We start from the raw sequence: 27,831 nt of genomic DNA, 5'->3' as shown, positions 1-27,831 counted from the left end.
TATAAATACCCTGTCCCCAACTCCGCACTCTCCCTTCTCTCTCGCTCCCTCCGTTCTCTCTTAATTGACCATCTCTAACCGGCCACACCATCCCATCTCCCCATTACACTCCCCACTCCTCCAGTAGCCACTCTTCCGTCTCTCTCTCTCTCCCCACTCTCCCTTCTCACTCTCCCACACACAATCCTTTCTCTCTCTCCCTCCACTTTCCTCTCTGCTGTTCCGCTCTTTGTCGTCTGTCACTCCCATTCCACCCTCTCCTTATTCTCTTCCTCACGGCACAATTCCTTCTCTTTCCTCGCCCCACTCTCCCTTCTCTCTTCTAGCACCCACACTGCTGTCCCCCTCCCACTCCTTCCCTTCTCTGTCTCTCACTCCCTACTACACTCTCTCTGCCAATCGTGTTCCGCTCTCCTACTCACCACTCGCAACTCTTCCTTCACTCATTCACACTCACTACCTTCCACTTCCCAATCACCACTCCTCTCTCCGTCTCGCCATTGTCCCTTCCTCCTCTGTACCTCGCCACTCATCACTCTGTCTCTCCCACACCTCACTGTCCGTATTCTCTACATCTACCCACTTCCCCTTCTCTCTCCCGCTGCCTTTCCTCTCCCCCCCACCGCTTCGTTCTCTGCTGCTCTCCCCACTCGCACTTGTCTGCCTCCCATCCTTCACTCTCCCTTCTATCTCTCCCATACCCACTCACCCTTCATTCTCCCATTTCCCACTCTCCCTTTTCGCTTCCTATCCCGCCACTCTCTTCCACTCCACAATCTCCCTCCTCTTTCTCCCGTTCCCCTCTCCCCTTTCCCTGTCTCGCACTCACCACTCTCCTTTCTACCCCACTCCGCACTCTCCCTTCTCTTTCTCGCGCTTCCCACTCTCTCTCTTCTCTCTCTCTCTCTCTCCCCACTCTCAATAGATAGTAGACAATAGGTGCAGGAGCAGGCCATTCAGCCCTTCGAGCCAGCACCACCATTCACTGTGATCATAGCTGATCATCCACAATCGGTATGCAGTTCCTGCCTTATTCCCATAACCTTTGATTCCGCTATTTTTAAGAGCTCTATCCATCTCTTTGCCAGGGTCCGGGATGTCTCTGACCGGGTGCACGACATCCTGGTACGAGAGGGAAAGCAACCAGTAGCCGTGATACATGTTGAAACCAACGACATAGGCAGGAAGAGGGATGAGGTCCTGAAGTGTGAGTTTCGGGAACTAGGCAGAAGGCTGAAGAACAGGACCTCAAGGGTGGCGTTCTCAGGATTGCTGCCAGTGCTACGTGAAAATGATGGTAAGAATTGGAGGAGATGGCAGTTGAATGTGTGGCTGAGGAATTGGTGCGGGGAGCAGGGTTTTAGATTATTAGATCATTGGGATCTCTTCTGGGGAAGGTACGACCTGTACAGATTGGATGGGTTCCACCTGAACTCGAGGGGGAGCAATATCCTTGCAGGTAGGTTTGCCAGCATGGTTCGGGAGGGTATAAACTAATTTGCCAGGAGGATGGGACCCAGAGCGATAGAGCAGTGAAAGAAGTGCATGGAGTAAAGCCAGATCTAACATACAGAGAGGCTTTGAGGAAAGAAAAGCAGAATAAACGGTGTAAAGGCAGTAAGGTAGAAGGGCTGAAATGTGTGTACCTCAATGCAAGAAGCATCAGGAACAAAGGTGATGAACTGAGAGCGTTTATACATACATGGAATTATGATGTAGTGGCTATTACAGAGACTTGGCTGGCACCAGGGCAGGAATGGATTCTCAATATTCCTGGATTTCAGTGCTTTAAAAGGGATAGAGAGAGGGCGGAAAAAGGGGAAGAGGAGTGGCATTACTGGTCAGGGATACTATTACAGCTACAGAAAGGGTGGATAATGTAGCAGGAGCCTCTTTTGAGTCAATATGGGTGGAAGTCAGGAACAGGAAGGGAGCAGTTACTTTATTGGGGGTATTCTATAGCCCCTTGGTAGCAGCAGAGATACAGAGGAGCAGATTGGGAAACAGATTTCGGAAATGTGTAAAAATAACAGGGTTGTTATCATGGGTGACTTTAACTTCCCTAATATTGATTGGCACCTGATTAGTTCCAAGGGTTTAGATGGGGCAGAGTTTGTTAAGTGTGTCCAGGATGGATTCCTGTCGCAGTATGTGGACAGGCCGACCAGGGGGAATGCCATAATAGATTTAGTACTAGGTAATGAACTGGGTCAGGTCACAGATCTCTCAGTGGGTGAGCATCTGGGGAACAGTGACCACAGTTCCCTGGCCTGTAGCATTATCATGAAAAAGGAGAGAATCAGAGAGGACAGGAAAATTTTTAATTGGGGAAAGGCAAATTATGAGGCTATAAGGCTAGAAATTGCGTTTGTGTATTGGGATGATGTTTTTGCAAGGAAATGTACTATGGACATGTGGTCGATGTTTAGAGATCTCTTGCAGGATGTTAGGGATAATTTTGTCCCGGTGAGGAAGATAACGAATGGTAGGGTGAAAGAACCATGGGTGACAAGTGAGGTGGAAAATCTAGTCAGGCAGAAGAAAGCATCATACATGAGGTTTAGGAAGCAAGGATCAGATGGGTCTATTGAGGAATATCGGGAAGCAAGACAGGAGCTTAAGAAGGGGCTGAGAAGAGCAAGAAGGGGGCATGAGAAGGCCTTGGCGAGTAGGGTAAAGGAAAACCCCAAGGCATTCTTCAATTATGTGAAGAACAAAAGGATGACAGGAGTGAAGGTAGGACCGATTAGAGATAAAGGTGGGAAGATGTGCCTGGAGGCTGTGGAAGTGAGCGAGGTCCTCAATGAATACTTCTTTTCGGTATTCACCATTGAGAGAGAACTTGCTGATGGTGAGGACAATATGAGTGAGGTTGATGTTCTGGAGCATGTTGATATTAAGGGAGAGGAGGTGTTGGAGTTGTTAAAATACATTAGGACAGATAAGTCCCCGGGGCCTGACGGAATATTCCCCAGGCTGCTGCACGAGGTGAGAGAAGAGATTGCTGAGCCTCTGGCTGGGATCCTTATGTCCTCGGTGTCCACGGGAATGGTACCAGAAGATTGGAGGGAGGCGACTGTTGTCCCCTTTTTCAAAAAAGGTAGTAGGGATAGTCCGGCTAATTATAGACCAGTGAGCCTTACGTCTTTGGTGGGAAAGCTGTTGGAAAAGATTCTTAGAGATAGGATCTATAGGCATTTAGAGAATCGTGCTCTGATCAAGGACAGTAGGCATGGCTTTGTGAAGGGCAGATCGTGTCTAACAAGCCTGATAGAGTTCTTTGAGGAGGTGACCAGGCATTTAGATGAGGGTAGTGCAGTGGATGCGATCTATATGGATTTTAGTAACACATTTGACAAGGTTCCACACGGTAAGCTTATTCAGAAAGTTAGAGGGCATGAGATCCAGGGAAGTTTGGCCAGGTGGGTTCAGAATTGGCTTGCCTGCAGAAGGCAGAGGGTGGTGGTGGTGGAGGGAGTACATTCAGATTAGAGGATTGTGACTAGTGGTGTCCCACAAGGATCTGTTCCGGGATCTCTACTTTTCGTGATTTTTATTAGCGACCAGGATGTGGGGGTAGAAGGGTGGGTTGGCAAGTTTGCAGACGACACAAAGGTTGGTGGTGTTGTAGATAGTGTAGAGGATTGTCAAAGATTGCAGAGAGACATTGATAGGATGCAGAAGTGGGCTGAGAAGTGGCAGATGGAGTTCAAACCGGAGAAATGTGAGGTGGTACACTTTGGAAGGACAAACTCCAAGGCAGAGTGCAAAGTAAATTGCAGGATACTTGGTAGTGTGGAGGAGCAGAGAGATCTGGGGGTACATGTCCACAGATCCCTGAAAGTTGCCTCACAGGTGGACAGGGTAGTTAAGAAAGCTTATGGGCGTTAGCTTTCATAAGCCGAGGGATAGAGTTTAAGAGTCGCGATGTAATGGTGCAGCTCTATAAAACTCTGGTTAGGCCACACTTGGAGTACTGTGTCCAGTTCTGGTCACCTCACTATAGGAAGGGTGTGGAAGCATTGGAAAGGGTACAGAGGAGATTTACCAGGATGCTGCCTGGTTTAGAAAGTATGCATTATGATCAGAGATTAAGGGAGCTAGGGCTTTACTCTTTGGAGAGAAGGGGGATGAGAGGAGACATGATAGAGGTGTACAAGGTAATAAGAGGAATAGATAGAGTGGATAGCCAGTGCCTCTTCCCCAGGGCACCACTGTTCAATAGAATAGGACATGGCTTTAAGGTAAGGGGTGGGAAGTTCGAGGGGGATATTAGAGGAAGGTTTTTCACTCAGAGAGTGGTTGGTGCGTGGAATGCACTGCCTGAGTCAGTGGTGGAGGCAGAAACGCTGGTGAAGTTTAAGAGACTACTAGGCAGGTATATGGAGGAATTTATGGTGGGGCATATGGGAAGCAGGGTTTCAGGGTCGGCACGACATTGTGAACTGAAGGGCCTGTACTGTGCTGTACTATTCTATGTTCTTTCTTGAAAGCATCCAGAGACTTGGCCTCCACAGCCTTCTGGGGCAGAGCATTCCATATATCCACCACTCCCTGGGTGAGAAAGTTTTTCCTCAACTCCGTTCTAAATGGCCTACCCCTTATACTTAAACTGTGGCCTCTGGTTCTGAACTCACCCATCAGCGGGAACATGCTTCCTGCCTCCAGCGTGTCCAATCCCTTAATAATCTTATATGCTTCAATAAGATCCCCTCTCAGCCTTCTAAATTCCAGAGTATAAAAGCACAGTCTCTCGAATCTTTCGACATCTGACAGTCACGCCATCCCGGGAATTAAACTTGTGAACCTACGCTGCACTTCCTCAATAGCAGGAATGTTCTTCCTTAAATTTGGAGACCAATACTGCACACAGTACTCTAGGTGTGGTCTCACCAGGGCCCTGTACAACTGCAGAAGGACCTCTTTGCTCTTATACTCAATTTCTCTTGTTATGAAGGCCAGCATGCCATTAGCTTTCTTCACTGGCTGCTGCACTTGCATGCTTACTTTCAGTGACTGATGTACAAGAACACCTCGATCTCGTGGTACTTCCCCTTTTCTTAACTTGACTCCATTTAGACAATAATCTGCCTTCCTATTCTTACCATCAAAGGGGATAACCTCACATTTATCCACATTAAACTGCGTCTGTCCACTCACCCAGCCTGTCCAAGTCACTCTGCATTCTCCGAACATCCTCCTCACAATTCACACTGCCAGCCAGCTTTGTGTCATCGGGAAATTTGCTAATGTTACTTTTAATTCCCTCATCTAAATCATTAATATATATTGTAAACAGCTGCGGTGTCCCACTGGTCACCGCCTGCCATTCCGAAACGGAGCCATTGATCGCTACTCTTGTTTCCTGTCTGCCAACCAATTTTCTATCCATGTCAGTACCCGACCCCCAATACCATATGCCCTAATTTTGCCCACTTATCTCCTATGTGGGACTTTATCAAAGGCTTTCTGAAATTCCAGGCACACTACATCCACTGGCTCTCCCTTGTCCATTTTCATAGTTACATCCTCAAAAAATTCCAGAAGATTAGTCGAGCACGATTTTCCCTTCGTAAATCCATGCTGACTCGGACCGATCCTGTTACTGCTGTCCAGATGTGTCGTAATTTCATCTTTTATAATTGACTCCAGCATCTTTGCCACCACTCTCGCTCTCTTTCTCCCCCACTCCCCACTCTCCCTTCTCTTTCTCGCGCTCCCCACTCTCCCATCTCTCTCCCACAGCCTGCAACCACTTCTCACTCCCACTCCCTATTGTCCCTTCCCTCTGTCTGAGTGCCTTATTCCCATCTCTCTCACACACTCAATCTCAGATTTCTCCCTCCCTTGCACTACCCACTCTCCGAATTTTCTCTCGCTTTCCCGACTCTCCCTCCTCAGTGACGCAGGCCGACGCTTCTTGTTTGCCTTCCCACAGCTCTCGCTCCCTTCTGTCTTGTACTCTCCACTCTTCTCTGTCACCAACCCACGTTCCCTTTTATTTTCCACACAATTCTCTCTCCCATCTCTACGCCCCGCCAAGCACACTCTCTTCTCTCTCTTCACTCCCAACCAAAAATGATCTTTCTCCCACTCTCCACACTCCTTCTGTCTCTCCCATTGAACATTCTCATGTATCCTTTTCCCACTCCTCGCTCCCGGTGTCTCTCTCTCACAGTTCCTACCCTTCATTCTCTCTCTCCCACCCACAACTTCCCACCAACCCTGCGTTCTCCCTCTATGGAACCCAACTCCTCTCTCTCCCTTAACTTTCTCTCCAACCCGCTCTCTTCCTTTTCTGTCTAGGTCTCCCCATTACCATTTCCCTCTCACCAATCTCAGTTCTCAGTCTCCCACTCCCCACTCTACATTCTCTGTGCCAATCCCCACCCTGCATTGTCTCTTTTCCACTGATACTTTCTCGAATGTTATTTCCCTCCCACAGCCTAACCCCTTCCATCTCTCCCATTACCCATCGGCTCTTCACTTTCCCTCACTTGACCACCTTCTCTCTACCCCACTCCCCAATCTCTCTTCTCCCCCCAATCCCCAATCTCCCTTCTCTCCCCCCACTCCCCAATCTCCCTTCTCCCCCCCACTCCCCAATCTCTCTCCCCACTCCCCAATCTCCCTTCTCTCCCCCGACTCCCCAATATCCCTTGTCTCTCTCCCCCCACTCCCCAATCTCCCTTCTCCCCCCACTCCCCAATCTCCCTTCTCCCCCCCCCCACAATCTCCCTTCTCCTCCCCCACTCCCCAATCTCCCTTCTCTCCCCCCACTCCCCAATCTCCCTTTATCTCTCACCCTGTCTTCTCTCTCTCCCACTCCCCACTCTCGGTTGTCCGTCTCCCACCATGATCTTCCTTCTCTCTCACATTCACTGTCTCCTTTTTCTCTCTCAATCCGCACTCTCTGCTCCCTCTTCAACTCCATTCCCCATTCCCCTTTCTTTCCCCTTTTCCTTCACTCTAACCCCTCCAAATCTCACCATTGCTCTAACCCACTTTTACTTATTCTCCTCCATTTCTGTTTCCATTCACACTGCCACTCTGTCTACCCCTTTCCCTGTCCAGTGGTCTTTGGTTTCCCTTTTCTTCACCGCATTCCTCTTCTTCCTGATTTTAGCAATGGTGCACACAGACACATCCGAACACCTCCTTTTCTAGGAACATGTTCCCTGAACGGATGCCCGCATGGGGCGTGCTTTTCTAACTGGGAATTTCGGACAGCCTGGCCTTGTTTTGCTGAATGCGGTTTGACGCAGAGGGGAGGCAGATGGAATGAAGTCTGAGTGTGAGAGGGAGAGGAGCGAAATCGTGCATGGAAGAGAGGAAAGAGAGCAAGGAACTGCGAGAGATTTGCAGAGGAACACAGAATACGCTGGTGGAGCTCAGCAGCCCACGGAGTTTCTATGGAAAAGAGTGAACAGTTGACCTTTTGGGCCGAGACCCTTCATAAGGGCTTCAGCAGGCGTAGTGGTAGCTTTATGGCCGGTGTATTGTTCACAGCGCGTTCCAGTGCACAAGGAGCTGAGTGAAATGTCAGTTCTTCTAGGTATTCGCAGAAGAGCCGGACTCGAATGGTAATTACATCTCCTGCGAATCGTAATAAGCTGTTTCTACTTAATGGCGAATGAAATATGCAAGTGATCATAAAATGGCCGACCTGATGTCGAAGCTCAATTGCTGAGCAACGAAGCAACAGGGCGTAAACAACGGCTGCAAAGTTACAAGTAAGAGAGACATCGACTGGCGAGAAATAAAACTGCAAAGAAAATCTGAAGGGACATAACAATCAGCACTTGAAATAATTTCACTTGCATGACTGAACGCTGTTTGTTTTGCGGTAACGGTCCTGCGCAAAGACAAATAGTACAATAAATTACAACATTAAATGAATATTTTGAAAAAAATAATTATCTAAACTGGCAGAGCGATGCTGAACTGAAATGATTCCCGGTGCACTCCTGGTTTGATGTTTGATATTGTATGTGTTGCTCGATCGCTTTTTGCCATTTCTGTAATTTCTTCTTTCCTCACGTGTTAGGTGTTTGATGTTTGCCAATCTTAGAGTTGCACTCTGAATAAATACTTTGATCATAAATATACTTTGAAGTTTTCGGCCATTGTTCAGGTGGTCGTGGACTGTTCATGAATCTGATGGTGGGGAGGAGAAGCTATTTCTGATGTTTTGAGAATTGTTCTTCAGGCTCCTGGACCTCTCCCTCGGGTGAGGCATGTCCTGGATATTGGAGGTCTTTAGTCATGGATGCCGCTGAACTGAGGCACCCGCTGTTGAAGGTGTCCCTGATGGTGGGGAGAGTTGTGCCCGATGAATCTGTCTGAGTCTACAAGCCTGTGCAGCCATTTGCAATCCAGTGCGTTAGAGATTCCATTGCACACGGTGATGCAACCAGTTCAGAATCGCTGAAGTATTTGATGACCACTGGCGTGCTTTCACATCAATGAGTTAGGCCAGGAATAGATTCTCAGAGACAGCGGCACGCAAGAACATGAAACTCGTCACGCTGTCCAGCACGCACTCCACTGGGTACTGGTGTCTGTCTCTCCAGAACTGATGCAGGGAGCAGGGGCTCAGATTGATGTATCGTTGGGATCTCTTCTGGGAATAGTATGACCTGTACAAAAGGTCTGAATCAAAAGGGTTTACCAATATCCCTGCGGGTAGGTTGGTTCGGGTGGTTTTAAACTAATTTATCGGGGGGGGGGGTAATAACCGGAGTGATAGTGCTGAAGAGGAGGCTGTTTGTTTACAGGCAGGGGCAATGTGTAGTGAGACTCCTTGCAAGGAGACACTCATGGTAAGAAACATAACAGGCACTAGGATGAGTCGCAACGTAAAAGGTGTACTAAATCGGAAAGGTGGAATACAGGCCTGGAAATGTTGTATTTGATTGCGCGCAGCATGCCTAATAAGGTCGATGAACTTAGATACATAGATAGATAGATAGATATACTTTATTAATTCCGAGGGAAATTTGGTTTCGTTACAGCCGCACCAACCAAGAATAGAGCGTAAATATAGCAATAGAAAAAGCCCCAACAATCAAACAACAAAATGCAAACTCTGCCAGATGGAAAATAAGTCCAGGACCAGTCTATTGGCTCAGGGTGTCTGACCCTCCACGGGAGGAGCTGTACGTTAGATGGCCACAGGCAGGAGCAACCTCCCGTGTCGCCAGTGTTGTATCACGGTGGAATGTGGCCGAAGTCCAACAGTAAGAAGTTCAATATCCAGTCTGCAAACACGTTCCTCGATCGTAAATGACCCGGATTGCACCATCTGTTGTTAACCAGATCAGTCAGCACTCAACTCCTTCACGCTTACCGCTCTCAGTGCACTTCCGGTCAGCCGGAACGGTATTACCCACCAGACTCCTCTTCTCCATAAGTCTCTGTTGTCTCGACCCGGTCCTCTTTCCTCGACTTTGTGATCCCCCTCTGCATCCTCTGTGTGTTTTCCTCCGGATTTCAGCGGGGGTGTCCGCCGCTCTGCTCGCTAAACCGGCCGGCATTAGCTGGAATACACAATGCGACCATGTTTCTGTCCCGCGTGTCGGGATGTAACCATTTCCAGCGCTAAAAAAAAATGTAGCACAGTTACAGATTGACAGGTATGATGTTACAGTCATCACTGAATCGTGGCTGAAGGAAGATTATAGCTGGGAGCTCAACCTCCAAGGATACACATTGTATCGAAAAGACAGGCAGGAAGGCAGAAGTGGAGGTGCGGCTTTCTTGGGGTTAAAAAAAAGAATTAAAATTGTTACAAAAAAGTTACATAAGACGTGAAGATGTTGAACTACTGTGGACAGATAACTGAAAAGGATCCTGTTGGGAGTTATAAACAGGCCCTGGAACAGTAGTCGGGATGTGGTCTACGAGTTACGACGGGAGATAGAGAATGCATGACAAAAGGCAAAATTACAGTAGTCATGGGAGATCTCAATGTGCAGGTGGATTGGGAAAATCCGGTTGGTGCGAGATTCAAAGAAAGATAACCGTTGGAATGCTTACGAGATTTTTTTTGAAGAGCACACAATAATGCAAACACAGACAGGACAGGCACATGGACACAAGATAGACACACACACACAAACACACACACACACACAAATACAACGACACTTTCACATCTCCCTCCCCAGATCTCCACTGTGTTCAGTGTGCATTCAATATTCGATTGGTTTCAATCTGATATCTCCCTCATTTTTTTCTAAACTCAACGAGTTCAGGCCTGGAGTCATCAAACCGTCCTCACAGGTTCACTCTCTCATTCCCTAATCTACTTCCTGAATGTACTGAGACTGTCCGTGCTCTCCCCTTTTCAGAATTAAACCCATGATATTGCTGTATCCCGTACAAACAATGCAATGCTATTTAGTTCCCCGAACTATTGTACACACATCCCTCTGGTGTCCTGAAGGGTTTCTTCCGCACTAGCCAGGTGTTCACAGCAGCCACGCTGTCTCGTCAAAGACTGAGCGCCGTCTGCTAGCTGGTCTGACACAGACGCACAAGAAGACGGACTGACAATCACGCGGAAGCATATAAACACACAGAGATGCAGACAGAAATAGATACATGAATAATTCAGACAGCTATTTTATGAAGTGTTTGAAACCATTCTTGCTTTGGGATATTCTAATGTGCTTGTGCTAAAGTCAACGGGCTTGGGGTGCGCACAGAGCTGAGCATGTCGGTGTATTTGGGAGTGTTGGCGGGTTCGAGGAGTTTTGGCGAATATGGGGATACACGGGGATTTGCCGATGTGCGCGCACATATACAAACCCCATTTCCAGAAAAGTTGGGATATTTTCCAAAATGCAATAAAAACAAAAGTGTGTGATATGTTAATTCACGTGAACTTTTATTTAACTGACAAAAGTACATAGAAAATATTTTCAATAGTTTTACTGAGCAACTTAATTGTATTTTATAAACATACACAAATTTAGAATTTGGTGGCTGCAACACACTGAACGGAAGTTGGGACAGAGGCATGTTTACCATTGTGTTACATCACCTTTCCTTTTAATAACACTTTTTAATCGTTTTGGAACTGAGGATACTAAATGTAGTAGATTTGCAATTGGGAAATTTTGTCCATTCTTGCTTGATATAAGACTTCAGCTGCTCAACAGTCCGGGGTCCCCGTTGTCTGATTCTCCTCTTCATGATGCGCCATACATTTTCAATAGGAGGTAGATCTGGACTGGCAACAAGCCAGTGAAGCACACACACTCTGTGTCCACAAAGCCATGCTGCTGTAGCCCGTGCAGAATGTGGTCTGGCATTGTCCTGCTGAAATAAGCATGGACATCCCGGGAAGAGACGTCGCCTTGATGGCAACATATGTCTCTCTAAAATCCTAATATACGCCTCAGAGTCAATGGTACCTTCACATACATGCAACTCACCCATGCCGTGGGCACTGATGCACCCCCATACCATCACAGATGCTGGCTTTTGCACCTTTCGCTGATAACAATCTGGATGGTCGTTTTCATCTTTGGCACGGAGAAATCGACGCCCGTTTTTTTCCCCAAAACTAGCTGAAATGTGGACTCATCTGACCCCTCAAAGGATCGGTCTCCCTAACAACTCTATCAGTGGGCCGCACCCACTCATAACAACCGGGACATCGCAGATCTCATATCTGCCGCAATCTCCTCTACCGCTCCACTCGACATGCAGTCCGTGGTCAGCTCAACGAAGGACATCACTAGCGAGGACCGTACCCTGCCGACGGAGGTGTCCCGGGCCTCCTCCGCATTCTCCTCCTCCAGTACGCCTCTGATCAGCTCGACAGCCGGTGGTGTGTCGCGCGTCTAAAGCGGCAGTCGGAGACCCCCAAGTTCTGGGACTGGGCGCCTTCCGCTATTTGGTCCATTCTTAACTCATCCAACTCAACCGTCTGAATGGTTCCTCTGTGCCGCGATCAATTTAGCTGCCTCTCCAGCCGAAAAGGAATGTAGGCAGAAAGCTTCTCCCCCTCCTCCTGACACACGCTCCGAAACCCCTTCATGAGCTCCACTGGGCTTTCCGTCGCAACAAACACCTTTTCCGGTGCTTGCATTTAGGCCGCAGAATGTCAGTGAGATTCTTTACGGCTCTCACTCGGTCAGCAGCCATCCCGCTCAAACTTTCAGCCAATCGCTGTCGCTTTACGTTATCAGAGCAACGCCACTCATCTAACAACTGAGAGGTCTGCCTCGCCCAAGTCTCATACTCCTCCTCCCCTTTAGCAGTGTGCTTCGTTCCTGAGAACAGACGGAGACTACCATAGCTGGCACCTTGAACCTGGGCATTTTTCTGTTTATTCACCGGGGAGTTAACCCAACGCACTCCTCGCTGGGAAGCTAATTAGACTTTTCAAACCAGACCATCCCTTCGTCTTGCTACGCAGAAACAAGAGAACCCTGTTTTTGAAGTCTCCACCCCGGGCTGCGGGAGACTCGACTTGCGATTCGGCCCGCTCTCTTACCCTCTCCTTTTCCGGAAGGTATGGACAGTTCACCGCCCCTGCCTCTCTCTCCTGGGGTCCGAATATAACCAGGCAGTTCCACTGCTGTTATGCGAGCGCCGGTCTGAATTAAAACGAAGTCTGTGCCCATTATTTTATCAAATCTCCACCCCACAATGTAAACTTTCCCTACAGTTTAACTGTACTTAAAATTCGAATTAACAATTCATCAGGAGTGCAATATCGATCCCACGCAATACGCACGAGTTCATTGTCAGTAACGCCGTGTATTCACACCGCCGCTCAAACCCGGCAACATCCAAACCCACGTATCGTAATCACTTTACTTAACAATAATTTAGCACAGAATTAAACGCACGACCCATTGGTTCAATGCTGCATCACACAGCATCCAACGAAATCAATCTCGGACGAGCCCCCACAATGGTGACCATTCGATACTGTTGGCCTTATAAGTCAAGGGAAGATAATCTCTGGCTGGTGAGATTGAGATGCGAGGCCACCCCGAAAACCCCTGATTTTGCGGACGCAGTAGGTCGAAATGACAGAGAGTGCAACGTATACAATTAAATGATTTGGCTTTAAAATTCTTAATTTGACTTCAGGGTTAACGAGGAGAAAGCAAATAAAGAAAGGACCGATTTTTAATGGAACAGTCTAATGTGCACAAGTTGGAGCTCACGGTTTCCCCTTCGCTGATTCTCCTTCGATCCACGGCCTTGGTCGGACCATGGCTCCGTGTCGGCGTCTTCTCTCTTCATCTCCCGCCGAACAAAAGGCCTAGACACCATGGTGTCAGACACACGGCACGAAAACACCCCCCAGTCCTTGGACGTCTCATGTAAGCACCCGTTACCTCTAACCATAACCCAAACACTGCATCTACAAAGAGACCATTACATTCTCCGTGAAACCTGTCCCACGGCGTGACACTAATTCAAGCTGATCAGTCATATTTACGCTTACACTCTAAATAGGGACAGTTTAATTTGACTGACACCGCGTTTCACTTTCAATTGCTCTCCGGCAGTTTGTTGACAACCGCTGCGGGAACGATATTGCACCAACAGAACAGTTGTTATGGGGTTAGATTGATTATGTCATTCGCCCTATCAGCCAATTTCAATAACCCTAGTTAGTATCTTTTATCATTTAGTAAATAACAAACAACAGCTCGCTTGTTTGTTGCAAATGTTTAGTTTCTGGGCCAACACGTGCATCTTTGGACTATTGTAGGCAACGTACAGAGAAGAGCTGAAGAGTGGATGAAATATATATTTACATTCAGTCGTCTGTTGTGTGGATAACGCGCAACTGCTATTGAATGTTGGCAGAAACCGGAAAAAATGTTGGAAAATATTAGTGTGTTTGTCAGGTCTGCCATTTGTTCGTGAATCAAATATTCTTGCGTTTATTGAGACTGACATAAACACTCGCCCAACGCGTCCTTTTCACCGAGAGACCTATCGACACTCATGCAATACCTGCTTCCAGTTCACCCTATGTAATTGTCCAAATGTATGTTAGTCATTTAAATTTTGCTTATCTCGACCTGTTCTGTCAGTTCGTTTCATACATTCGCCAACTTTTCTGTGAAAATCCTTCCCTTGTTGACACGTTAAATCGTAGTTTTCACATATTTCCGGGCATCACTCCGGAGAAACATTGTATCATTTCTTAATGCATGTATGCATTTCTAAATGACAATAAAAGAGGACTGAGTGTTCTCATAATCTAATCTAGTTTCCGTGCCTTGTAAAATTTGTGAAAAAAGAGAAAACAAACAGTGAACAATGGATGAAACTAATGCAATAGGCATGAAATGACACAAAATGTGACTGGTGAGAATGGAGATGGACTAGTGTGTCAGCGGCAGAAACCAGAGTGCATTTCTATGCCGGAAAACTCTGTTTTTAATCTGTCCATTTATTTCGGTAGTTTCAAGCAACCAACTTCTTCCATTAATCACAGATGACCGTGTGGATGTGATGATGTCCTTCGAGTAATACAACTATATCGATCTTTTGCTAAGTTATTTCTCATCCATATTGGCCACTATCGTGGGACCAAACCAAAGATCCGTGAAAATAATGAGCTGCGAACGTTCCCCTTCCAGGGAAAAGATTCTCGCATTTAAAAGCCAAACTACATGCCTTTCCATAACTGCAAACATTCTCAACATTTTGCACCTACTGTTAATTGTTTGAGGGTAACAGCGCACGTTTTAAAAAATACGGAAATATAGAAGAATTTCATTTGAAATGTGCAACCTCTGTGTCAGAAAGAATGTACAACATCGAGGGCCATGGCCCGGTGCAGGCCGGTGGAAGTAGGCAGTATAGATGGTTTCGGTACGGACTTCATTGGTCATCGACCTGCACCGGGGGCAGATCCCTCACTGTTATATTAAAATGGTCGTTGTGACGCCTCTAGTGTGGTAATGTAGTCCCTGGTCCTTGTCGCTGTCAGTTTCACCATCAAACTGGCTAGCAGTTTTGGGAAAAGGACAGATGAATGTGTAACTCGCTCCCAGCCAGTACATAGCCTCTCTAGCAGCCTCCTCGCTGACGACACACGGAAGCTGAACTCTTTTCGGACTCTAGCTGAACTACAGAGGACGGGGAGGAGGTCTGACCCTTGCACACAGAGCATGCAGGCCCTTCGGTGTGGGGACACGCTCTGGTGCTCGTGAAACAGATCCTCAGCGCTGAGTAAATAGCCCCATTGCTATGCGGGCAGTAACACGACTGATATCCATTGTTTTCCTAGTGTTTGTTCAGAGCACTGTCTCTAATGTGACTACATAGGTGTCTTAGTCTTTGATGGAAATCTAACTGAACACCTTGTTCACGAAGTGGTAAAAGCTTATCCAAGTAGAGCTGCGAAATTGAGTTGCCGACCGAACGGGACGAAGATTTCCGACAAGCATCATTTATCTGGTGCCGGGTAATTCGCAGATGGAACAATATCGATGAGAAAAAAGAATCACTGCTTCTCCCGTTTCCAAACTGAAAACATTAATTTGGGATGCGTGATTGTGAGGGGAAGCATTGCTTTGTCCGCCGGAGCAGCATTTCTAATGTCATCTCATCTCAGTAAGTCTGCTAATCATTTACATTGACCATAGTCCGAAATACATTAGTCAACAGGAATAACAGATAATGATAACCAAAAAAATCATAATTTAACTTTTGGAGGTTAGTTGAGAGGCTTGCCATCATCCTGGAATTAAAAACAGGGGATAAAATATGTTCGGCTGAATTAGCTGAACATAGAAGAATGTTAAAGATGTTTTATTGTGGAGGATAAGTCGTCAATGGAAGAACACAGTGTTCAGTGTCGACCATCTGCCATTTCCAATACTCATGTAACATCTCCGATCTTACCAACGGCCACAAAAAAAATCGCAAAGTAGGTTTTACGGGGAGATCGGGTGCTGTGTGTCTGAATTATGAGTATGATGCAACCAATAGCTTGTTTAAGTTTGACCAAAGCTATGACCAGGTAATTCGATTGTGTTTATTATGGTTGATTGTAAAAGTGGTGTTACTGTCAGAAATTGGAAGCTGTTGTGATGTGAGAAGATGCTGTTTGTTTTACGGGATTAAACAATGGATGGTGAGTGAAATAAAAATCTCTCCGCTCCCCACCATGACGCTGTCTGAATTTACCGAATATTCATACTGATTCCCTTGATCTACTCTGCGTCTCTGACAATTCGAAGTGAGGCGAAGGATCTGATCGGTTCCGTGTGATTTCTGCGCAGTTGCCCTACATATAAAAGGTTATTCACATATGTGTCTCGACAGCGGATGTGGGCGTCACCTCCCCGTGGGACGCGAAATACAAGATTTTCAGAACGTGTGGTATCACGGACACTTTTCTCAGCAGCAAAAAAAAACGTAAATTGTCCAAATTGATTCCGAGCACCCATTTTAATATCCTGCTTTTATCTCTTTTGTTTTTGAAAGATATCAGAGTGGAATCAAGTTTAGAGTAATTTATGAAATTTAAAAAAAATACAGAGTGGAAAGTAAAAAGAGCTCGCATTCTGTGGCTGGAATCTCATCGTCTCTGCATCTCTGAAACTCTAAACAGACTTGCATAACTAACGTCAGCAATTACATTTTATGAATTCTATTATTTTATTATAACTAGGTGTCTGTGCAGTAATTCAGCATACTTAAACACACTAACAAGAATCTTGTCTGCTAATTAGTATTTTAGAAGACAAACACAATCCTTACAGAAAGCAATTTTCTATATCAACTCGAAATTCAAAACCAGTGTACTAGAAATCTTGTGCAACATATTTTAACATTCTATAGAAACGCAGTGTGGAAAGGCTTCTTTTCAGATTGCTCCCGAATTATATCGATCTGTCTCACAAAATACCACATCTAAATTCCCTATTTATACGAACACTGATCATTAATTTCTCCAATGGTCAATTCTCTCTGAATTGGGTAAACTCGTATCCGAGTTTGAAACTAAAACACTAGATTTAAAAGTAATGCCGGAAAGACAACACAAATGCTCCTATTTTCCTTCATTCAGAAATTTAAGAAACAACTGGAAAAAAAACCTTAGAATAATCATTACAGCACAGCAGCGGATCACTCCTACATACACATCCATTCTGCTGCCATCTATTTGCATGTCGAGAGTTTTATAACTGCTCCCAGCGGGTGTTCCATGCACCCACCACTCTGTATAAACTACTTTCTTCTGACGCCCAACCTTATACTTACTTCCAATCACCTTAAAATAAACCCCTCTTATAATGAACTTTTCCGCAATGGGAATAGTATCTGGATACACTTCTATCCACGCCTGTCGTCATCTTGAATAATTCTAGCAATTCAGACCTCATACTCCTTTGCTCCAAAAGAAATGTTCCATCTCGGATAACTTACCTTCAAAGGGCATACACTCAAGTCTAGAAATCACCTTAGTAAATTCTCTCTGCACCCTCATTAAAGCTCTCGAATCCTTCCTTTAATAAACTTCTAACAACGTAGTAATGATATCGCCAATGTTTTGTTGTTTGCCCCAGTTTCCCATCCTAACTAAACTAAACTCGGCCCGAAACGTCGACTGTACCTCTTCCTATAGATGCTGCCTGGCCTGCTGCGTTCACCAGCAACTTTTATGTGTGTTGCTTCAAATTCCAGCATCTGCAGATTTCCTCGTGTTTGCATGGAAGTTTAGTTAGAAAGATTCAGTCCCTCCGTATACATGGAGAGGTGGTAAATTGGATTGGACATTGGCTCAACGGAAGAAGCTAGAGAGTGGTAGTGGAGGATTGCTTCTCTGAGTGGAGGCCTGTGACTAGTGGTGTACAACAGGGATCAGTGCTGGGTCCATTGTTATTTGTCATCTATATCAATGATTTGGATGATAACGTGGTAAGTTGGATCAGCAAATCTGCTGATGATACAAAGATAGGAGGTGTAGTGGACAGTGGAAAAGGTTTTCAAAGCTTGCAGAGGGATTTGGAACAGCTGAAAAATGGCAAATGGAGTTTAATACAGACTACTGTGACGTATTGCACTTTGGAAGGACAAACCAAGGTAGAACATACAAGGTAAATGATCGGGCACTGAGGAGTGCAGTAGAACAGAGGGATCTGGGAATACATATACAAAACGCTCTAAAAGTGGCGTCACAGGTAGATAGGGTCGTAAGGAGAGCTTTTGGTATATTGGCCTTTATAAATCAAAGCATTAAGTATAAGAATTGCAGTGTTATGGAGAGGTTGTATAAGGCATTGGTGAGGCCGAATTTGGAATATTATGTGCAGTTTTGGTCACCAAATTACAAGAAGCATATTAATAAGGTTGAAGGAGTGCAGAGAAGGATTGCAAGGATGTTGCCGGGACTTGACAAACTGAGTTACAGAAAAAGGTTGAATAGGTTCGGACTTTATTCCCTGGAGCGTAGAAGAATGAGGGGATATTTGATAGAGGTATATAAAATTATGATGGGTATAGATAGAGTGAATGCAAGCAGGCGTTTTCCAATGAGGCTAGGGGAGAAAAAAGAAACACTGGAAATGGGTTAAGGGTGAAGGGGGAAAAGTTTAAAGGGAACATTGGGGGTGGCTTCTTCACACAGAGAGTGGTGGGAGTGTGGAATGAGCTGACAGATGAAGTGGTAAATGCGGGCTCACTTTTAACATTTAAGGAAAACCTGGACAGGTACATGGATGAGAGGTGCATGGAGGGTGACGGTCCAGGTGCAGGTCAGTGGGACTAGGCAGAAAAATGGTTCGGCAACAACCAAGAAGGGCCAAAGGGTCTATTTCTGTGCTGTAATGTCCTACGGCTATGTTTTTCTATAACATGGGACTGGAAACTACAAAAATTGTCCGAAATGATGTATTACAGATATAATGAAGGCATGGGACTTCCCACACACAGGGTAGCGTGAGGTATAAGTTATTGTTATTTTATGTCGCCTATAACAACTCATGCGAATTAAATACAACGATTCTTAAATTCAGTAAGAAAAATATGGAGACTGCATCACCTATGGATAAATTACAGCTCTCATGTCTTCACATAATGGACACACAGAACCGTGTCAAATTCGCAACATAATAAAAGAAAAAAAATTAGTGCGCAATGTATGAAAATAACGCACCTGCAAGAAATAACACAAAATGTCATTGCAGAGAGAGGAAATGAATCGATAAGTTAGTGGGAGAAATACGAGTCCTTCATGATAAACAGTGCAGTTCTACTGAAAAAAAAATGGTATTGAGTGTATCTATTTTTACAGATAGTTTTGTGAAACACGCTCCTTACATTAATCACAAATGAGCCAGCTGTGCCCGTATGTTTAGATGTGGATGTGGACTTCGAGATGCATAACTAATCTAATCGTTTACTAAATTATTTCTCCGTGAGATTGATCACTGTTGTGGCACCAAACCAGTTGGAAAGCAAGCAGGAGGTGTGAATGTTCCCCTTACAAGAAAAGATTATTGAATTGGACAATCAAACTAAATGTCCTTCCTTAACCTCAGAATCTGAATGCCCTTCACCTATTGTTACTGTTGATTATTATTTGAGGGTGATAGTCCACATTGTAAACATATTGCGACGAAGGATTATTTTATGTGAAAGGCACAAACTCTGTGCCAGAGAGAAAGAAAGTACAACGTTCTTGTTTAAAAGAGTGAATCAACAAAATTAAACTTAATTGTTATTTTGTGATTCTTCCGAGGGAGAGATTTTCATTGCACAATGACGCAACTCAGATAAATGGTTTACCTGAAGTGTTTGTTTAGTGGACTGTCTCTGATGTGACTAACCACGTGGTATGATTAATTGCCAGAGGGCACTTTCCTCTCCTGTATAAGAGTTTGCAAAACAAACCACAGCAGATATTCGCAGTTGGACAACTTTCAACAGATAACAAATTCAGACAGAAAATGGGCTATCCAGCAATTTACACTATCCTGTACTAGCAGCGATTGGTATCCCTAGTAAGTAACTGAAATTGACTGCGATTGCATGAATGTGATTTGTTCTTTGAACATTTCTTACAGATGGTGCTTCATTTGATGAATGTGGTAAGCCTGGTCGGATTTAAGTACATATCTTATTGTATGTGTTTGTTTTTTCTCTGGAATTGTTACTCGTTTCTCACGTCCGATCATTTTGTCTGTATATTATTCTGTTCTAGCATTTTACCTCTCTCGACCTTCCAGCTTTACCATCACGTCTTGTTCTAAATCTGACTCCTCATCAATGTAGAAATTTTAAAGTTTACGGAAATGAAATCAAAATCTTTAGCATCGCTGAGGCAGCTCTCTCCACGGGCTCCCCGGTTTTTCGGGAATACCCAGTTTGTTCCCCTCTCCGTCTTAATGCAACAGAAGTTTTCTTTTCTCTATTTATTTGTCTAATTGTCTCTCTAATTGTCACAATAGCTTTGAAAGCTCTTAACTTTTAGAGTGTCCTCCTTTCCTTGCTGGTTTTAATTTAGATAAGATTAGATGCATTTTATTTTATTTCTTACATCCACCTCATAACATGAAGGAGTGAAAACCTTTATGTTGCGCCCCCGTCGCAATGTCCAAGATCCAAGTTCATTTGCCACCTCTACATGGAAACGTGCATGTGGATGCCGTTCACCCAATCCAAAATATTATCTCCGAGGAAAGAGTCTCACTGATTCAACTTTATTCCCGCAATATATTAAAAACGTGCAGCATTCTCAGCTACAATGCTGGGTCTGTCCTGGGAGTGGGTCGGTAAGACGCCCACTGGAAACTCTGCTTTCAGCTGTAAAGTTGCGGATCGACTGTTACTCGGGCCGTCGTTACCATCCGATCGAAGTACAGTGACTGAGCCCGTACGAATAATACCTCCAGTCTCCGAATCGAAGCCTGCCTGACCCCGCAAAGGGTCAGAGGTTCACTCAATCCGATTCAGCACATTTCTATGCTTGTATATCAAGTAAAAATGATCCAGGTTTCTGCGCGTGAAACTAACTTTCCTTTACTCTTTTGCAGTTAATTTAGTGGCGATTGTGATCCTGTCTCTGGGAAACTGCGGACTCTCTAAATGCATCTGCCGTTACCTGGTGGGAATGGCAGCAGCTGATTTACTGGGTGTCATTATTGCTGTTATAATCTCTGAGATTAATAATATTTATGGTTATGCCTTTCCGTTGCTCATCACACCGGTTTGCGCCGTGACGCATGTCCTGAGGATCACAACCATGGACTGTTCTGTTTGGCTCACGGTGGCTTTCACGTTCGATCGCTGTATTGCAATCTGCAGTCAAGAGCTGCGGGAACAATACTGCACCGAGAGGACCGCGACTATTGTGATTGTAATTGTGGTTTTAGGAAGTTGTGCGAAGTGTGTTCCATTCTACTTTGCGGTAGAACCTTACCTTATCATTGATAACGTACCTTGGCGATGCATTTTGAAAGCGGAATACATTTATTTACCAATATGGAAAGCATTCCATTCCAATCATCACGACACCTTCGTTGGCGATCGGCTTGATTCTGCTTTTCAATGCTTTAACAGTCAGTCATATTATCGCGGCAAACAGAGTTCGCCGGGGGCTCAGGAACAGTAGCGAGAAAAAGAATGATCCGGAGTTAGAGAACCGGAAAAAGTCAATAATATTGTTGTTCGCTCTCTCCGCCAATTTCATATTGTTGTGGATCCCCTATATTGCATACACTATGAACTGGCAAGTTCAGAATTACTTTTACACAGACAGATATTTGAATACCCCGACGTATATCCTGCAACAGTTTGGGTTCATGCTGCAGTTTCTTTGTACCTGCACCAACACGTGTATCTACACTCTGTCACAGAGAAAATTCAGGGAGGAGCTGAAGGGTGGAGTCAAATATCTGGTTACGTTAAATCGTCGACTTTGTAGGTAAAACACAAATCGAATTGTAAGCGTTGACGGGAGTTGAAATACATTTCTATATTATTGATTTGTTTGGTAAATGTGCCTATATTCCTGCAGCCAGGTGATTGAACGTTAGCAGTCTGCCGGTTTCAGTACAGTCAGTCAGTATGTGGGGCAGGAAACAACACAATGGCGCAGATGCGTTCGCTACATCAGCAGAAATTGTATTAACAATATGGAGTAATATCGGAATCTGGGCCAACAAACTATGTGAAGCCATTCTTATTTTTCTTACTTTGGTAGAATTCTATTCTAATTCATTGGATCATTCCAGCGATTTCTGTGACAATTGGAGAATTATGCTTGAAATGTGGAAAACTTGTGTCAGTTAGAGTGAGCTCATTAATCTACAATTTCCATTGTACCTGTGCAAAATACCTGGCAGCTGCCTTTTCATTCAGAAAGCACGTGCCTCTTCCAAAGCCGGTCTAAACCTGCACGACATCCCAGTGAGCTCCATAAATGGAGATGTGTAACAGTCTTACTGAGGGGGAATGGTATCAGAAATGTAGCTGTGGATTTTCTTTTTGTGTTAACTTTCGTCGTAATTAATAAACCCACTCTGCAGAAGCATTTGGATCTAATACATTGTGTCTACTAATGTTATGGATTTGAAATTTCACAAATTGCGATGACCTTGGAAGAGGACGCGACCAATGCTTCACACGGCATGTGTGCTGAATGCTCTAACAGTAAACGAGAGGTCAAAAACAAATGACAGCATCAAGCAGCAGCCTCAGTGCGTCTTGACGGATCTTTACTGGTTCCATTACACTTTCTGTTCCGTCTACATGATGTCCCCATACTACACACAATCTACACGGTGACACAGAGGAAAATCAAGGAGGAGCTGAGGAATGTCAAACATCTGGTGACATTATATGGTCAGTTCAGTGGATAGCACACAAATCTAGTTGTAAGTTGTTTTGGTAGATCAAATATATTTCCTTACAAATTCATATCTTCAGTAAATAAGTCACATATTCAAGAAGTCTGGTGAACGAACCAGTAGCTGGGATTCGGAATCATAATCTGAATTAAGTTTAATAACATTGACAAATATTGTGAAATATGTTGCTTACCACAAGACCATAAGACCATGAACTATAGGTGTAAGAGTAGGTCATTCGGCCCATCCAGTCTTCTCCACCATTCAATCAAGGGCTGATCCAATTCTTTCAGTCATCACCACTCCCCTGTCTTCATCCCATACCCTAACCATCACCATGCTTTCAATAAATAATAATAAAACTATAATTTTCAATGAGAAGTACATACAAAGGACCAGCATAAATTCTCGAAGCAGTTAAAAGTGAAGTAAGATACTGAGATAGTGTTCAGGAATTTACTGTCCCTTTAGAAATATGATGGCGTAGCTAAGTAATATTTCCCTTTCCGGAGCTGGAGAAGCGGTGTTATTTTCTCACTGACGTTGGTTTTGCTACGGATTACCCAGCACCGCGATAAAAGATGCACCTCGAAAATCTTTGCCCATTCCCACGGCAAATCAATTTCACAACTCCACCTGAATAACTTCCTCCAAGTAAACGAGGTGTTCATTTAGATTTCCATTAAAGACTAAGACGCCTATTGAGTCACATCAAGATGGTCCACTGAACAAACACTTCAGGTAAATAATTGATATCAGTTGTATCATGGTGCAATGAAAATCGCTCTTCAGAAAGCATATTTCCACATATGAAATAACAAATGTGGTTAATGTCGTTCACTTACACTGTAAAATGTGAATAGTGTCATAAACTCATAAAAGTACAGTCCAAAAATGGAACCTTTGGCTTATCTAGTCCATGTCGAAGCCATTTAAAATACCTGCTCCCATCGACCTCCACTGGGACTATTACTCCGCCATTACAAACATTCTTTCAGACACCGAGTTTACCAGTTTCAAATGAGACAGTTCTATGTTTCAATGTTTTTATTGATTTCTTACATAAAAGAAGCATACAGAGTACAGAATACAGTTTATTATAATCACACTTATAGTCTCGAAACCCCATATTCATGTAATTTAAATTGTAATATTGAAAAATAATATTTTTATTATTCAAAAAAATCTATATTCACTACCAAAAAAAGCTATTCGGTGAAGAAAGAAAAAAAGGAAAAATCCTTATCATAAACTAAAACATATCATTAGCCAACATCCGTACTTAATAACAAAACAATGATTTTGAAAATAATTCAGAATTAGTCCCCACAATGTTAGAAAGTCTTGTCTTGATTCAGAAATTTAACAACGAATCTTATCTAAATGTAAGCATGACATAACATCATTTTACCATTGAGCATGAGTCGGCGGAGCAAAGTCCTATCACCTGAACAACAAAGCCCTTCCAGCCACAGGAAATAAATGCCAACAGGTGCAAGTCAGGTGTCTCAACAAGAATATCTTTTCCTCCAACAATACCGAATAATGCGGTCAAAGGGTTAGTTTTAAATTTTACTTTAAAAAGTACAGAAAAAGTTTGGAATACTTCCTTCCGATATTTATCAAGACTTGGACATGTCCAAAACATATGAATTAGTGAAGCTTCTCCATTGTTATATCTGTCACAATACGGAGATATATCCAAATAAAATCGAGACAGCTTATCTTTAGTCATGTGGCCCCGATGTAACACTTTAAATTGTAGCAGAGAGTGACGGGCACATAACGATAAGGTATTAATCAATTTTAAAATTTCATTCCAAGATTCCTTGGAAATTGAAAGCTGTAAGTCTTGTTCCCTGAGATTTTTAATTTTGTCTAAAGGGACGTTTATCATTCCCAACAACATAGAATAAATATTAGATATTGGTTCATTATGAAGATGTTTCAATTTAAAAATTACATCTAATAAATTCTTATCGGAACTTTTAGGAAATCTATGTAATTAAGATCACAGAAATTCTCTGATTTGCAAATATCGAAAAAAGTGGCTTTTTGGTAAGCTATACTTAGCTGACATCTGCTCAAACGAAAAGCGACTTCCTCCACAAACAAATGCTGGAGACATTTAATACCCAGTCTATCCCAATCTTCGAAAATTGCATCAGTCACAGAAGGTTTAAAAAAAAGTTAGAGAAAATGAGACTTGAAGAAAATCTCAATAAACCAAAATATTTTCTAAATTGAACCCAAATCCTGAAACTATATTTAACGACAAAACTATCAATTAGTTTACTTAAAAATAAAGGAATTGAGGATCTGAGAAGAGAGATAATAGAAAATTTATTAACAGACGTTAGGATAACTGGCCTATAATTTCCTTTCTTTTGCATTCATCCCTTCTTGAGGAGCGCAATTTACAATTGTCTAGTGCTCCGGGACCATGCCAGAATCAAGTTATTCTTGAAAGGTCATAAATAACGCATCCATTTAGCTCTTGAGCAACATCTCTCAGGACTCTGGGATGTAGTCCATCTGGCCAAGATGACTTACCCACTTTAAGATCTTTGATTTTGCCTAGCAGTTTTCCCTTTGTAATAATATAGGCACTTACTCCTGTTCCTGCACCAGTGGCACACTGCTGGTGTCTTCCTCAATGAAGACTGGTGCGAAGTGTCCTGTAAGTTCCTCTGCCATTCCTTTGTCCCACATCACTGGCTCACCAGCATCACTTTCCCGTGCTGCAATATCAACTCTCACCTCCCTTTTACTGCGTGAGGAACTGAAAACACCTTTATCAATTTGCGGTATTGCTTTGCACTATTGTAACTATATATTATAATTATGTGGTTTTGTCAGTTTTAGTCTTGGTTGTCCTGTAGACGAATATCGAAGTGAGCACAAATTTGGGACCGTGCGCCGATTTGGGGATGTCGGAGGATTTGGGTTTGTGACGAATATCATGGTTGTTTCCCTTATATATACTTCAATAATGAATGCAATTCAGAACTTGATTTTTGTTTATTTCTATCTGTTAAGCTGGAGGCAGCCATTTTGTGAACAGTTTCAAATGATACTTGCTCTGGGATAACCTGATGTGCATATCGGGTTGTCAGCGGGTTTAGATGTATGCACGGATTTTGGGGTGCATACGGAATCTGGGTGCATGAAGACACGGTGAGCAGTAGGGCACCGAGAATCGGTAGAACAAAGGGACCTGGGAACACAGATTAATAAATACTTGATCGTGGCGCCACAGCTAGACAGGGTCGAAAAGAATCTTTGGGCGCATTGGACTTCATAAATGCAAGTACTGAGTACAGGAGATGGGACGTTATTATTAAGTGGAATAATACGTTGGTGGAGACCAATATGGAGTATACTGAGCAGCTTTTGTGTCCAGGAAAACAATGCCGATGAATTTGAAAGATTGCAGAGAAAAAAATATAATATGTACGTTTATTGGGAATTGGAGAGCTGAGTGGTCGTGAAATGTTGAATAGGTTAGGACGTTACTCCCTAGAACGTCCGAAAACGATGGGAGATTTCATAGGCATACAAAATTATGAGTGTTATAGAAAGGGTAAATGCAGGCAGGATTTTCCCTCTGAGTTTGGGAAAGACTAGAACTAGAGGTCGCAGTTTTAGGGTGAAATATGACATATCTAAGTGAATTCTGAGTGGGATTTCCTTGACTCAGAGGGTGTTGCGGGCATGGGAAGAGCTGTCGGCCGATGTGGGTTTGATTGCATTGCAGAGAAGTTTGGATAAGTACTAAATGGACAAAGGGATTCATTTTCTTTGTTGCTGTGCTCTCTCACTCCAGGTAAAGTGTAGATGAAAGGGAACTGGTTGGCTCCGTTGTCGGGGGGGAAGGGTTATGTTTTAAAGCCTTCTTGATGGGGAATAGAACTGTATAGGTACTGGAAATCCATGGACAAAATGAGACGATCAGGGCCAGGGATTTTAAAGTTGCCGAAGTGCTCAGGAGCGTGGAGGTAGATGGAACTGGACTGAACCGAGGGGGATAAAATGAATTCGAGCCATACGTTCACATGTTTAGTCAGGGAGGGGCAGGCAGAGACAATGGCCCTACCCACAAAAAGAGATAGGAACGCACAGACAGTAACACGCAAAGACAGACCCAAAAACCCGACAAATACTCAGAGACACAAACACAAAAAGACATACAAAGATGCAAAATAACATACAGATACAAACATCCACATGCATACACACACACACACACACACACACAAAGCGACACTTTCACATCTGTCTCCCCTGGCCTTCACTCTGTTCTGCTTACATTCAATATTCGATACGTTTAAATCTGCTTTCTCCCTAACGGGGTTGTTCCCTCATTTTTCTGAGATCAACGAGTTCAGAAGGGGAGCCAGCAAAGGCTGCTCATAGGTTCCGTCTTTCATGTCCCATCAAACCTCCTCAAATGTATTGAGTAGAGACTGTCCGAGCTCTCCCCTGTTCAGAATTAAACCCGTGATATTGCTGTATCCCCTACAAACAATGTGATGCGAGACAGTTCACGAAGCAGTACACACACATCCTTCTGGTGTTCTGAAAAGTTTCTTCCACATTAGCCAGGTGTTCTCCGTAGCCACGCCGTCTCGACAGAGACCGAGCGCTGTCTGCGAGCCGGTCTCTGACACAAACACACATTAATAATGAATGTATTTAGAACCTTTAACTTTTTAAAGGTAGAATCAACTATTTTATGAACTGTTTGAACTGATTCGTGCTCTGGGATAATCTACTGTGCATGCGTGGACGGAAGCGGGTTTTGGTGTGGACACTGAATTGGGGGTGAACACGGATTTAGGTATGTGCGCTGATTTAGGGTGTGTCAGCTATTACGGGGTTGTCCACGGACTTGGGGATCTTTGGATTTGGGGGTGCGGTTGATGAATCTCAGGATGTTTCATTTATAGATACTTGAATAATAACTGCACTTTGAATTTTTCTT

General features: G+C 44.0%; 1 protein-coding gene and 1 pseudogene across 3 annotated transcripts in view; both read left to right on the top strand.

Moving 5' to 3' along the window:
- Positions 1 to 8,097, top strand: part of LOC140185351 (uncharacterized) — a 30,924-nt gene extending 22,827 nt beyond the window's left edge. The window contains exons 3-4 of one of the 3 annotated variants that reach the window (XM_072238734.1): positions 1,089 to 1,297; positions 7,556 to 8,097. In XM_072238734.1, the coding sequence (XP_072094835.1) occupies positions 1,089 to 1,297; positions 7,556 to 7,587 (241 nt within the window). In that variant the 3' untranslated portion in view covers positions 7,588 to 8,097. Of the gene's footprint in view, positions 1 to 1,088; positions 1,298 to 7,126 lie in introns of all 3 variants that reach the window. The other 2 variants (XM_072238732.1, XM_072238733.1) reach the window with 2 other exon arrangements.
- A 3,615-nt stretch (positions 8,098 to 11,712) lies between these two features.
- Positions 11,713 to 21,926, top strand: LOC140185038 (probable G-protein coupled receptor tkr-1; annotated as a pseudogene).
- The last annotated feature ends 5,905 nt before the right edge of the window (positions 21,927 to 27,831 follow it).

Source organism: Mobula birostris, chromosome 20 (assembly GCF_030028105.1).
Source record: "Mobula birostris isolate sMobBir1 chromosome 20, sMobBir1.hap1, whole genome shotgun sequence".
NCBI lineage: Eukaryota > Metazoa > Chordata > Chondrichthyes > Myliobatiformes > Myliobatidae > Mobula > Mobula birostris.
Note: the sequence above shows the minus strand (reverse complement) of the source record. Positions and strands in the feature narration are given on the sequence as shown.